At 46.0% G+C, this 14,874-nt stretch overlaps 1 protein-coding gene across 5 annotated transcripts in view; it reads right to left on the bottom strand.

Annotated features, from left to right (window-relative positions):
- Tiam1 (TIAM Rac1 associated GEF 1) overlaps positions 1-14,874 on the bottom strand; it is a 351,773-nt gene that overhangs the window by 80,243 nt on the left and 256,656 nt on the right. For all 5 annotated transcript variants that reach the window (XM_041678508.1, XM_041678510.1, XM_041678509.1 and 2 more), the window contains 2 exons: positions 7,361-7,585; positions 4,322-4,507 (listed from right to left, as the gene is read on the bottom strand). In XM_041678508.1, the coding sequence (XP_041534442.1) occupies positions 4,322-4,507; positions 7,361-7,585 (411 nt within the window). The remainder of the gene's footprint in view (positions 1-4,321; positions 4,508-7,360; positions 7,586-14,874) is intronic.

Below are 14,874 nucleotides of genomic sequence, written 5' to 3'. Positions count from 1 at the left end.
GACTCACAATGGTACTCTCTTGCGCTCTCCTGTTTCACTGTGCTGGGGATTGAACCCAGGACATGACACACGCTGGGCAAACACTCTATCACTGAGCTACATCCAAGCCTAACAAAGGTACTGATGAATGGAGGGGTTTCCCTCATGTAAACCTGCACTCTCTCCCGCTCCACCCCCTCCTATCTATCTATACACGCACACATATGTAAACATAGATCCTCCATAACTTACATGTGTTGCGTTTACATGAAAAGGAAATGACACTCATATTTCTTTTTAAAGCTATACTCTGCTGAGATGCCTGCAAAGCACCGTCCAACCAGAGAAACATTTCAGAACAGGGTACCCATATTTGAAGCTGCCACGGTGACAGTGGCAGAAGTGGGGATCCCCGTGGACTCCAGAAAGTGCAAGGTGAATTTTACCCTACAGCTTGTAAGCAATGTCCCAGGAACTTCAGGGCTTCTCTGCCAGGAGATCTCAATAGGCCACCCACAAGATCTCCTTTCGAAAGGGCATGGCAGGAGGCTTAGTGAGTCAGACTGGAAATGAACCTCCCCACCTGCGCTTTGCCGCTGGAGGTGAATGTCTCAGAACCCACTTGTCATAGATTCCCACGGGGGCAACTCCCAACATGACAGATGCCAACTGGCAGCAGTCTCAGGAATGAAGTGGTGTTGGGTAACACAGGGGGCCTCCCAGCCCTCAGCATGTTCGCCACAAGGCATTTCCCTGAGTCCTCAGTATTGACAGTATCAACACAGAAGAAGCCCAGGGAGTAGATGGGCAAGGGCCCCACATGCACTCAGAATGGGAACCAAAACAGCTTCTCCATGAGGGCATTAGGGAGAAGGGTTTTGGACTCAGATGAAAACAGAGGATTGCGGGAGGCGGGAAGTCTTGCCCTGTCTCAGTTAAGTACTTAAGAAACACAGATCAGGGCATTAAAAAAAGTGGGAGTCAAGACTCCCATGGGAAATTTTATGAGAAAGACTTTAACCTACACTCATTCTTGAGGTATTTGTGGGGGGGGGACCCACAAATAGAAGGCATCATAAAACATGTCAAATGTTCTGGTCTCTGCCTTCTAAGTTGAAGGCGAACCCCGCTTGTGAAATGACTAAATCAGAACACGCTGACACATGTGTGCTTCCACGGCTGTGCAAACAAAGGAGAAATGGTGTTGAACTTTAAAATCCAAACCAGATCAGCTGCTCGGTCTCAGCCAATTTGCAGACAGCAAGGTCTACTTGTAAGCACAATGTCTGTCTGTCTGTCTGCCCCCACGCCACACACAGGTAGGCAAGAGGAGTCAGCACCCACTATCTATGGATTCAGGCAACATCGGGTCAAAATTATTCAGAAAAAAAATTCCATATATATTGAGACATTTTCCTCATCGCTATTCAATAAACAATAAAGTATAAGCATCTGCATACCATTAGCGCAGCATTAAGCTCTGTAAGTAATATGGCTAAAAGCACATGGGAGGACGCTGGTATCCTGATGCCACTCCTCTGAGGAAGGACGATCACAGCAGCCTTGTGTGAGCCTGCTCATTTCCTTCCCAGCATGCCTCACTGTCTGTCCCCACCATGTTCCGTGAACTGCGAGTGTCCTTCTTCCTGTCTCTCCCATGTGAACATGAGCCCCAGGAACATAGACTCTCTCTGTGCTCTTATGCCCTCACCACAAGGCTAGCGACTGACACATGCCTGGGCTGTGCATGTATTTGTCAATAAAATGAATAAATACAACATTTAAAATTAAAGGCTGAGCAGCAATAACTTAAAAAGTAACTCGAGTTTACAGTCTCGGGAGAGGAGAAAAAGCACGGGAAGAGAAACCTGGGCACACAAATACTCCCAGGGCCTGGCTGCCTGCCTTGGGCTGCTTCAAAGGCTTGAGCAGCTGTCCTCAAGTGCTCAGGCCTTGTGGGCCATAAGGGCAGCGCCACCCCCACCGTGACTCCAGACAATAATGACCAAGGGGGTATAGAAAACAGGCTGGCAGAAGAACTGCCGGACAAGAACTCATGGGTTTCTCAATGACAGGCCCACACAATGCCTCCTCTGTGGCGGGCACCTGACTACTTTATCAGTCAGCTCATCTGTGCAAACAAGAACAATGATAACCTTTCTTCAAAGAGTACAGCGGGGACCCTTCGGTTAATGAAGGCACATCACTCAGCAGGACGGGGATCTCCTAGTGAATGGGACTCCCACTGTAACTCACATCCCTTCCCCTCCCTCCCCCAGCCACGGTACCCTTGCACCTTCTCCTTCCATCCACCCCCACTTAACAGGAGGGGGCAATATCCTAGACAAAGGAGGGATTGAAGAAGGCCTCAACTCCCACTGAGAGGAGGGGACCCTGAGGGTCAAATGACAAGGAGAGATGGGGGGGGGGAGTATCCAATAAATCAGATTAAAATTCTGCTGGGCGTGTTTTGCCAGCTGATGCGGAAAATAGAAGCAGATACTGGGTAGTGTATCCTAACGTGCTCTGTCTAAAATGAAAGCCAGCCTGCACAGACCGGCAAGGATGCACAGACACCAGGACCTGCATTACTGAAGCAGCTAGCGAGAAACGGCAGAAAGGAGCAGAGAGGCGGATTTACGGAATGAAACACTAGTCTTCCAAATAACAGAGCAAAAGTCCCTAAGAATCACCAACTCAACCGCTTCTTCCATAAGATAGATTTAACTCATCTGCCACCAAATGAAAAAGCACATACATCATAGACACGAAGGGGAACTTAGGGGGACCATAGGTCAATGACAGACAAGGAACTCAACAGCTTTTTCTTGTCTATTTCAGAGACAGACACTTATAAGAAAGCAACCGGTGCACATGAGTTTGAGGTAGAAGGCAAAATGGATTTCTTCGCATCCTATCATGTGACAGCAAGAGGGAAAGGGATGTGGGTGCTGGAGATTGACAGGTGGTATCTCACTGAGAAGAGCTTGCCTGCCAACAGAAATAAATAAATACATGCTCTTGATTGGGACATTCTGACAGGAGCAAAGGGAAATCCCCCACACGGAATAAAGATTTGGCTAAGTTAAAAACTAGTGCTCAGGTCTCAAGGCAACAGACCTAAATCATGCACACCATAAATGAAAAGTAATGAAAATAAAAACAAGTGGGTCCCCAGCAGTTCTAACTTTCCCCGCTGTTCCTTACAGGGAAAACCAAAAATGAAACAGCCACATAGAGAGGGAGGCAAGCACACCAGGGGCAGAGCTGGAATTAGCAGAACAAGACAGCTTTTAATAAAAAACTCTAGAGATTGGAGTAAGACCTCTTTCAAAATGCAGATCTCCCCGTAATTATCTGAATGATGATGCCAATCTGTTTACAAAGAACACAAATGCCCAGGACTGAATTATAACTTAGCTCCACTCAGCTAACGCTTCCAACGCAGCTCAGGACCACTTCTAATTCCGTGGAAACGTGTTACAGGTGTGATATAGTTCTGGGGTGTCGACCTAGGTGGCTAAAACTGGTTGCTTGTATACTGATTTCCCCACTCTGGCAGAAATGGGCCCCAAGTACATAAAGCTGCTCGTAATCTAGCAAGTACTGAGAATTACAGAGTGTGAACACACGGCACAACCACGCGCTCTGCCGCTGCGGACTCGGACGAAAACTCCCTTTCTAGGACACGCGTCCAGCTACGCCTCACTGAAACCGGCCTTCCTCTACACATCATACAGTAGCTGTCAAAGTAGGATCAAGTGGAGGGAGACCTCCAAGCTGCAAAGATCTGCTGACGGTGTGGTGTGGGGGCAGGGGAGAATACATACACCTACGCCTCACAGAGAGAACAGAGTTATACGCACGAGGGAAAGTCCCCCATTCATCACGTACATAAGGTTATTAACTTTATGGTTTCAAATGCCAAAACTCTCTAAAAATAACATCTATCCACAAACACTGTGGCGAATATGTCTCAAGACAAGACCTTTACGGGGCTGGGATGTAGCTCAATGGTAGAGTGTTTACCTAACATTTGTGAGGTCCTGGGTTCAATTCCGAACACCATGGGAAGGGAGTAGGCTGGGGTGTTAGAAGGAGTTTGGGGAGACGGTGCCTTTTGCATTTTGCTTGCACAATAGTCTTAACCCTATCAAGAAAGGTTTAATTACATTCCCACATAGGTTCGAATGAAATTCTGCATGAATTGCACAGTAAGATGAGTTTGGAAATCCGTGCATGGCAGCAAACTAAGGAAACAGTTGAGAGACTTCTGTCAAGTCCTGCTCAGGATTAAGAACCAAGATAAATATTTTTCCAAACTTCATTTGCTTCTACTCACCAGGGCATGAAAAGACGACACAGAAAAGATCCCAAGGCGGCCCATTGCCACTTTCGTCGGCCGGCTTGCAAAAGCAAGCAGCCTTTTGGGGTTTGGCAGCTCCCCGCCCTGGAGACTGGCTAAGTAACAGCGGAAACGAAACAGGTCCATCTGGAACTGCTCGAGATTCTGCTCCCAGACAAAGATCTGCAGTAGTGAAAAACCAAGGAGAGAAATGGGAAAAGGAGAAAATAAACATTAGCCAAAAATGGTGCAGATCAGTTGATTGTAAAGGTGCTAATTATAATTCTCGAGGGGAAACAACGGGGCCCCTAGGTCTCCCATCTGTAACCATGAATGCAGTATCATAAACATAAAGTACATTGTTAGTTATGGGTGCTCTCCTAGCACAGAGTTCACAGGGATTTTGATGGGGGTTAGGGGGAGCATGTTTGGTATGTCAATTCTGACCACAAACCTAAGACAGAGGAATAAAAATGTAGGGATCTCCAGTACTAAGGAACGCTCATGTTGACAAGGAGAGGACTTTTACTAAGAAAAGTAAGGCCAATTACAGGACAAAAACAAATAAACCAAAAGCTTTAGTAAAAGTGGGGAGGTTATTAAAGAAAGGGTTAAGAGTAGTAAACTGTCCCTTGCTCAGCCTAGGCATGGGGACAGGGAGCTTAGTCCTGGCTCAGGGAGGTTGATGGGACAGACTTAACTGACTTCTCAGGGGAGGCCTTACCCTCTCTGAGGAATGGATAGGGGGTAGGGAAGGGGGAAGGTGGGGGGAGCGGGAGTTGAGGAGGGAACTGGGATTGGTATGAAGATAGATAGATAGATAGATAGATAGATAGATAGATAGATGATAGATAGATAATAGCCAGATGATAGATAGATAGATAGCCAGATGATAGATAGATAGATAGATAGATAGATAGATAGATAGATAGATAGATAGATAGATGTAAGGTCAACTACAGGTCAAAATCAAATAAAACAAAAGCTTTAGTAAAGTGGGTGCTATTAAATAAGGGTCAAAAGTAGTAAACTGTCAAAGTGGAGATCCAGGGTTCCACTCAAAGCTAGTGTCCACACATGTCCTTGTCACTCAAAGTGGCAAAACAGCCTCTGGCTACTGATGTGGCATTCACATAAGACCACAGAGACCATGTATATTCAAGAAAAATGCTCTGGTACTAAGTGGAAGCTCATGGGACTAGAGAGATGGCCCAGCAATTAAGAGCATCGCTGCTCTTACAGAGGACACGAGTTCTGTTCCCAGCACCCTCAGAGCATCTCATCACTGACTATGACTTCATTTCTAGTGGTGCTGACGCCCTGTTCTGACTTCTGTGGGCACCAAGAATGCATGTAATCATAAACATACATCAGGTGGCACCTATACACATAAAATTAAATCCTTATAAAGGACAAAGTGAAAGCTGAGAGAGAGGCCACTGGTGACATCTCCCTTTTTAAAAAGGACAAAGTGAAAGCTGAGAGAGAGGCCACTGGTGACATCTCCCTTTTTAATCGTGATCAAAGTGAGTGAAGACACAAGTTCATGACGTGATGTGGGATTCCCCTCTGTGTGCTGTGATTATGTTTTGTTACCAACGGTTAATAAAAAAGCTGCTTTGGGTCACTGCAGTGCAGAATAGAGCTAGGCAGGAACTCCAAGTAGAGACAGAGGAGAAAAGAAGACGGAGTCAGGGAGATTCCATGAGACGCCATGTAGCTGCAGAAGGAGACAGAGGCCCTGGAACCTTACCAATAAACCACGAACCTCGTGGTAAAATATAAAATAATAGGAAGAGGTTAATTTAAGATGTAAGAGCTAGCTAGAAATATGCTTAAGCTATTGGTCAAGCAGTGTTGTAATTAATGTAGTTTCTGTGTGGTTATTTCGGATCTGGGTGGCCGGGAACGAACAAGCAGCCTCCATCTACAATGGCAGCACTGTTCAAAGCAGCCAAGAAGCTGCAAATAGCTCAAATGCCATCAAAGAAGAAATGGACAATGGTGCTGCAAATACACAATGGAATCAGGAGAGGCCCCCAAAGAGGCAGACACTGATGGGTAAACCCCAGTGCAAGCCAAACTCCAAAAAGCTATGCAAAGTGAAGAAGGCAGGCACAAGGGTCACATGCTAAGCAATTGCATTCTTACGGAGCATCTCAAAGGGACAAACCATTCAAAACAGACCCAGGGACAGAGAGGAGCAAACACTTAACAGGAGTTGGATTCCTCTTAGAAGTAGATGGAGAAAGTGGCCACCTAACATTGCAAATGTTTTGACTGCCGCTAAATTCTTGCTCCCTTTACATGGTTTTGTTATGTGAATTTGCCTGAATTTAAAAACCACAGTGACCAAGACCATAAAGCACAGAGCAAAGGGGCCCCGTGTTCCTTGTAGCTATAATGAGTGCACGCACTGCTTTATTCTCATTATTTCTTAAACACTACAGTACAATTATTTACATAATATTCATATCTATTAGGTATCATACATGACCTAGGAATGAATTAAAATACATGAGAGGATAGTGTAGGTTATGAACACATACTATGTGTCCATTTTATGTCAGAGACTGGGGCATGCCCAGATCTGGGTTGCTGCAGGGGTCCTGAAACCAGTTCACAATGGGTAGTGAGGGACAGCTGAATGGACTTTAAAAATCACCTGTCACTTTTTAAAATTTAGGAATCTAAGTCTGTTGAGGAATCAGGAACAAATTCTCCTCCTAGCTTCACTCCATGGTAGGTGGGGGAGGAAAGCAAAACCTAGAATCACAAAAATTGGTGGGAGCTGGAGGACTCCTCTCTCTGATTTCCGCCTTCCATTCAATATCATATTGTTCCTTTAACTCATAACAATCAACTCTGAACAAAGGGCGAAGAAACTGACTATCACAATAGAGAGTTTAACAGTCTGAGTGACAGGCTGCTGCCACGGTGAGGGGAGATCTTTAGAGATTCTGAGACAGCAAAAAAAAGCAAAGACCTAACAAGACCTAACGAGTCTGCCAGCTCCACACGCAAAGGGACAGTCACCTGGTCCAGTATGGTCTTCTTCTTCTTTGAGTCGGTGACCGAGGACAGCTGCATCTCCCCCATCTTCTTCATCTTCTCGTCCATGTCGATCTTCTGCTCCAGCTTCTTGATCTCTGACTTGAGGAGGCGCAGTGTGTCTTCCTTGTGGTGGTGCCTTGCCACAGCGGCTGCGCAGGCAGAGTGGATGGCGGTGATCCAGTTCTCCAGCTCCGTCTGGCTGGTGGTCTGTGAGAGGAGGGTGTAGGAAGAGAGAGCCACTTCTTAGAAGATGACAGAAACTAACAGTGTGTGTTCGGGGAAGCAGTGTCTCTGAGGCAAGGTGTCAGGTCTACACACACACACACACACACGCACGCACGCACGCACGCACGCACACACATGCACACAAACAACTACCTTGACTTATCCTTTCTAGAAATCCACAAAAGAAGGCCAGACCCACCTCCAACCCCTCAAGTAGTACCCTCAAAGAAGCCGCATGTTACACAATGCACTTAAAAAATTCTCTTGCTTAAGTGATACTGCTAAAGAACTTCTCCCAGTTTTAAGCAGCTATAAAACTAGGGTTAGGGAAGAGGTCAAGGCAACCAGGATCAATACTGCCTTAGGGAACTCTAGGAATACATCCATGAGTAGCAACAACCCAGCAGCCAGCCACAAACTATCAACAGTTTAAGAAGAGTATGAAGGTGATGCTGACACACACCAAAGGACAGGTGACCTCCTAACAGAAGACAAAGAGCCTCTGAAAGGCAAAAGTGGTAAAGTTTGTGGGCAAAAACTCATGCAAAATTATATGCAAAATCACAGGATCTGCACGAGCTCAAGTCAGACCAAATCCCAACACAGAGGATGGGGGTTGGACACAAGCCTCACTGCTGGCTGAGGAGTTACTGTCACTTGATTGCTACTGGGAGCGGGGGAGTCGGTTTGCTTTATTGGTGTGAACCCTGGTTTATCAGCCATGCTCCAGGTGTGATTCCTGGTTTATCAGCCATGCTCCAGGGCAGGAAGTCTCCACACCAAGGAATGGTTTCCAACACAATCTGGGTTAAAAGATTGAGAGAGGCCAGCAGTGGTGGCATACACCTTTAATCATAGCACTTGGTAGGCAGTGACAGGCAGATCTCCTTGAGTTCAAGGCTAGCCTAGTATAAAGAGTAGATTCTACAGGGGACAGCCAGGGTTACACAGAGAAACCCTGTCTCAAAAAACCAAATAGACAAACAAATGAATAAATATTAAGAGAGACAGGAAGACGGGGAATGGGGGGGGGGAGAGAAACACAGACTAAAAATCGGAGGGGAGAGGGTGGTGAAGAGAAAATATAATCAAAATAGGTTATATAAAATTCTCAAGAAATTAATAAAAAACACTATTTTCTTAAACTAGAAGGTCAAGCAGGAAATACCTGTAAATGTGGAGATGTTAGACTTTTCTAGTTATCCCATAAGCCCAAATAATTCATATAACTTTCCTATTCATATAGACTTTCCTATGCATTCCCATAAGCCCAAAGAATTCAGTATTGGCAAAGGTGTTAGCTCAGCCAAAGAAATGATTGGCTTAGACGTTTCTTAGTAACACAAAGGTGGCTGCTGTCATCACGCTTTTCTTCTGCAGCACTAATCTCTATTTTTACCTAACTAGTGGGCTGTCTTACAAACAAAATTCTTTTAAGAGGACCCCCCCCCCTCCAACCCCAGCATTTTATTCCTTGGTAGCTAAGAATAGAAATTTTAGCAATCATTCTAATCCGAGAGTTTTGCATTCATCCAAAGACATGGCATCTAACATTAAAAAATGTTGTCTTGCAAGAAAACTAGCTTACAAACCTAAAAGACCTGACAGTTGTTGTATTTATAAAAACAAATGCATTGCCAGTGGATAGAGATTGCAATCACCTAGACATGCTTATAACGGAACAGAAGCAGCGACTGGCAAGCAAATGGGGTTGATTTGTGTGGATTAAGAAGGGGAAGATGCAGTAAGGACATTAAGGTCACAGATAAACTGAAGTTTGGACAGTCTAGGTGGTCCAAACTCTTATCTTTTATCCTCAGCTTTCTGGGTGGGAGCCACCAAGCCTGGTTACGTATTTATTTTGTTAGAAAAAGAATCAGCTTACATGGGAAAGTAATAATAAGGATTATTTTCTGAGGGAAAAAAAAAACCAGTAACTCCCATGTTGGCGAATGTTTAGAGCAACTTGAAGCCCTATGAACTGCTTCTGTCCGCTCAGAGTGGGGATAAATGCTTCAGAAAGGAGTTAAGTACAACTGACTGAAGCTGGGCATATTAATGTCTTGTGGCATGAATTCATGGTACAGAACTAAGTATGTTCATATACTCAGCAAAATTAATGTACCAGAACACATGTACACACTTAAGTGTTTTTTATTTATTTTATATATGTGTTTTACCTGTATGTATGTTTGTGCCCCATATGTGTGCAGTCCTGGAAGAGGCCAGCAGAGGGTGTTGGACCCTCGAGGAATAGTGGTATAGAGCATAGAGCGGGGGTGGGGGTGGGGGGGAGAAATCACTTGTGTTTCCCTCCTATGAGGAGCTAAGCCCAACTCAGCCAAGGGCAAGGTTGTCCCTTCTGATGTCAGAGAAGTTATATCCATCTCTTTCAAGAAGTGGGAATGAAGGAGACAGGACTGTAGATTAATGGTGCTTACCCAGCATGCCCATGGCTCTGCGTTTGATTCACGGCACATAACAGAGTTGATGTCAATTGAAGCTAAATGTGGTAGCCTGTAATTGCCCCTAATCTCATAATGAGTGGCACTATTAGGAGGTGTGGCTTTGTTGGAGGAAGTGTTTCCCTGTGGGGATGGGCTTTGAGGTTTCTATGCTTAGGATACTGTCCAGTATCTTAGTTGACTTCCTGTTGCCTGTGAGATGTAGGACTCACAGCTGCTTCTCCAGAAGTAGTCTTCTCAGACTCCATGTCTGCCTGCATGCTGCTATGCTCCCGGCCACGATGATAATGAACTGAACCTCAGAAACTGTAAGCCAGCCACCCCAATTAAATGTTTTCCTTTCTAAGAGTTGTCATGGTCATGGTGTCTCTTCACTGCAATAGAAACCCTAACTAAGACACTAAACTAAACGTCATCAGCCTTGAACTTCTTCTAAAGGCCAGCAGACGGTGACTGCCTCCACAGGCCAAGGTGCAGCGGCGGCCAATGGAGAGGTGCGTGCTAGGTTCAGAACTCTACTGTGGCCCGAGGAGAAACTGTTCTGGAGGCAGACGAAAGCAACATGGTGCAGCAATGTGAAGTGTGTCCACTGCTATCGGACTGGGCACCTACATACACGGGTTAAGATGGAACAATTCTATGTGTATTAGATGATAATAAAAAGAAAAGAACAATCTATAAATGAAGTGGGCACAGCTGGTAAAGTGTGTGCTCACCAGCATGGAGGTCTGAGTGTGAGCCCCGGCACCCATTGAAAAAGCTGAGTGTGGACACGCGCACTGTAAGTCCAGTGCTGAGAGATGAATGCAGGAGAACCCAAGACTAATCAGAAAGCTCTGGGCCAATCAATGAAAGATCCTTAAGAAAAAAAGGGAGGGAGGGAGGGAGGGAGGGGAAGGGAGGGAGGGAGGGGAAGGGAGGGAGGGAGGGGAAGGGAGGGAGGGAGGGAGAGAGAGAGAGAGAAAGAGTGGAAGATTGTCCCTGAGCTTAAACAAACACCTAAGCATTGGCATATAAATAAATAGATGGATGGATGGATGGATGGATGGATGAATTACAGTCAAAGAAAGAGAAAAATGTCAGTCCTCCAGAGCCAGAGAAACATGTGGTGACAGGTGAAAAATACAGCCATCAGCCCTTTAACCACTAAGCATGTCTCAGCCATCTATCTCTAAAACCCTGGCAGTGGCTGAAGGCTTTTCCATTAGTGAAAATGTTTGCTCCTGCTGTCCCGTCTAAATAAAACAGCGGTCCCTGCCGTCCTCCATCACCAAACCAAATCCATTTCTGAGCACAGTGATTCACTAAAAGAGCTTTGGAGCAAAGCTGGTCCTCTGGCAGCAGCAAGAGGGAGCCCTGTGCTGAGGAGGGTGGGAAACCTGTGTGCTCCCTGCTCTCAGTAGCTACTTCCGTGAGGCAAAGTCTTCAAACATCCCATCAGTTCCCAGGCTCCAGTTCTGACGTAACCTTGGCCGACTGCGAACTTAATGCAGTGGGGTCCACGAAGGTCTCTCCACAGACTAAATTCTGACTCTTGGAAAAGCTGCTCAACCTTGTATCACCTCCTCACAGTAGGCAAGTGTAGTCAGGGACGTGATCTAAGAAAGTGTTCACTGCCAGAGCCCAGTGGCCACAAAGGCAGAAGGAGAGAGCACCCATACACACCCGTACACCCTGGCCCACCCTCACCAGTCATCCCCTCCAATCACACATGGCAGTGGACAGGTAGAGAGAACAGTCTTGAGATTCTTCCTCTGCCTTCTGGGGATGCTATAAATACTCTTGTGAAGTTCAGTGAGCGGGCAGGGGAAGAGAAGTTCTTGCCAACAGATAATCAGAAAAAAAAATGTATTTGCATAAGAGCCCCTCTGTGTGCGGAGATGTGATGAGGCTTGGGGCTTCATTATGTATTTAAATAGATCTAGCTTCAATTACCCACCGCACGGAGGACCCTCGGTTATTTCAGATAATCAATGGTTTACGTGAGTGGCAGGAAAGGGAGCCTCATCTTACACTGAAGAAATCCTGGAGAAGAAATGCCAGGCCTGAGGAACTAAAATTTGGGGTAAGCTGTGCTGAGAGATGCATAAGAAAAAAATCTACAAAATGTTAAACTTCTTTTAAAAGAAAAGGGAAGGAATGGAAGTTTCCATCTTTTAAGAGGCCAGATGAGAGTCCTATGCGAATTCCTCAAAGGTCTGTTTCTCTTGGTTATAGTCATCATATCTAAGAGTTTTGTTAATACAAACCCTAATTAAGTGTACATTTTTAATACTGGTAAAGGGGTCTTAACATGGAGACTCTCCTCCCCTGCTGTGGGATACTGCTCTTGTACACTGTGGAGATTTGTCACTCATATTGGTTTAATAAAACACTGACTGGCCAGTATCCAGGCAGGAAGTATAGGTGGGACAACCAGAGTAGGAGAATTCTAAGAAGAGGAAAGGCAGAGAATCAGTTGCCAGTCAGACAAACAGGAAGCAAGATGAGAATACTGCATTGAGAAAAGGTACCAAGCTACATGGCTAAACATAGACAAGAATTATGGGTGAATTTAACAGCTAGTTAGTAATAAGCCTGAGCAATAGGCCAAACAGTTTATAACTAATATAAGCCTCTGTGTGTTTATTTGGGACTGAGCAGGGCAGAAACTTCCTTCTACACTCCCCTACTGGAGGAGGTCAGACAGTTATACACACACCTACTCTCTTCCTGTCCCCAACTGAAGGTCATTTTTATATAGGGGGAGTTGAGTCCAGGAAGTTAGGCACTAGAGAAGCAGGAGCTGCTGGCTGCAAATGAGGAAGTGCACTGATAGCAGCCCTGTGAATGCAAAGCACTGGACAGGGCACTGGCCGAGTCGAGCAGACCCCTGAGAAAATGCCTACAAAAGCTGTGCACTGAGATCCTTCCGCAGAAGGCCACTGGTGTGTGACATGCAGGTGACGGCCAGGCAGACTGAGGTGACTGAGTAGGAGTAGAGCATGGTCACCAGGTATAGGATGCAAGCCTCTAGTGGGAAAGTCGGAGAGCAGAGAAATAAGAACATAGGCTCTGAAGCTTCCCTTAAACTCACGGCGTCCTCAGAAGAGCCCAAGAATCACAAGCTGGAAGTCAACAGCAGGTGCCTGTCACAGCGAAAGAGGAGCAAGGAGGTAAAAAGAGAGGAGAAGGGAAGGAGGTGTGCTGTCCTTGTCAGAAGCCCACACCACTGAAACTAGCTCATGGCAGACTTAAATAGCCCCCTCTCCTTCATGAGTTTATATTGGGTCTTTCATGGCAAGGGGAAGCTGGATGCTAATGGTCTGCACTGCACGTTTAGTAGGGAAACTTCTGGCACATTAACAGAAGGGTATGCCATGCCTCTGACTTCTGTCCCTGCATATCACTTACCACTGTAACACCAAGCCATCCATCAAGGGGAATGGGTTTCTATGCCGACCTACATCTCAGGAGGCCCCAAACCTTAAAGTGCTTCCCTTGAGGGTCTTAGTGTCCTTGCTGTGGCTTGACCACGCATGGCTCCCTGCAAAACCCCATGCTGAAAGTGGCCTCCAAAGTATCTGTGTCTAGTGGAGGCACCTGGGTCAGCAGCCTAGCCTTCCCGAAGCGATGTCCTTGCTGCATGAGTTTATTTCTACGCTTCTGGAACTAGATTCCTTAACACAAGAGCAGGAGGCCAAATAATGGGTGCACACACTCTTGCTCGCCCCTTTCTGTTCACACCCAGTTTCCCTTCAGCTTCCTAGCAGGAGCTGAAGCTGAATGCACCACTGTAGTAGGGAGCTGCGGGCCTCTTCCCACAGCCCGGCTCCTGGCCGCCTGGCTAGCTTATACCCCGAAATAATTACACGGAAACTGTATTCTTTTAAACACTGCCTGGCCCATTAGTTCCAGCCTCTTATTGGCTAGCTCTTGCATATTGATCTAACCCATTTCTAATAATCTGTGTAGCCCACGAGGTGGCTTACCAGAAAAGATCTTAACCTGCGTCTGTCTGGAGTGGGAGAACCATGGCGACTGACCTGACTCAGCTTCTTTCTCCCAGCATTCTGTTCTGTCTACTCCACCTACCTAATTTTCTGTCCTATCAGGCCAAGCAGTTTTCTTTATTAGTTAACCGATGAAAGCAACAGATAAGATACAAGATCCACCTCCATCACACCACCACCAAAAATGTTCCACGGTGCAACCTTAGGAGCAGGGATAGGATCCACAGTGTGGGGAAAACAGGGCTTCGCTACAGACCAGGTCAACTCAGGTATTTCCAAAGAAAAGAAGGACCTGAGATGGAGCTTGTCCTACATACAGAACCAAGGAAGGGGCATAAGGCCCTTCAAACTCACTTCAAGGGCAAACCCCACAAAGATAATGTTTAAAAAGAAATTACAGTTCTGTGTTTGGGTTTAGGGGGAGAGACTACCAAAATAAATTGGAAAGTCTTTACAGGCTAAGAGTTGATGCTGCAGGGGGTGGTTAAGGCACCACAAATGCAGACGGAGTTGACAGTATGATTTAAAGACAGAAAGATGTGGGAGAGGAAAACAGGCTCTAGAGAACCTCAATGCCGGGTGCCCAGGGATGATCACATGAGGACAGGAGACACAAGCCTGACCAAATCTACAAATGACAGGGGAAATGGCTCAAGAGCCTTGAACAGAGAGCCCGAAGATGTAGCATGAATGACAAAAACCCAGAGACAGATATTGGGGTTCAAGCTGAAGATCAGAAAAGCAAAGCAGCCAGCCACTAGAGAAGTCTCACCTCTACCAAGGCTGGGCAATTGTAGACTCAGCCATGAGACTC

Source organism: Microtus oregoni, unplaced genomic scaffold, assembly GCF_018167655.1.
Source record: "Microtus oregoni isolate MIOR12 unplaced genomic scaffold, Mior012 000030F_ref0000283, whole genome shotgun sequence".
NCBI lineage: Eukaryota > Metazoa > Chordata > Mammalia > Rodentia > Cricetidae > Microtus > Microtus oregoni.
This window is presented reverse-complemented; position numbering and strand designations above follow the sequence as displayed.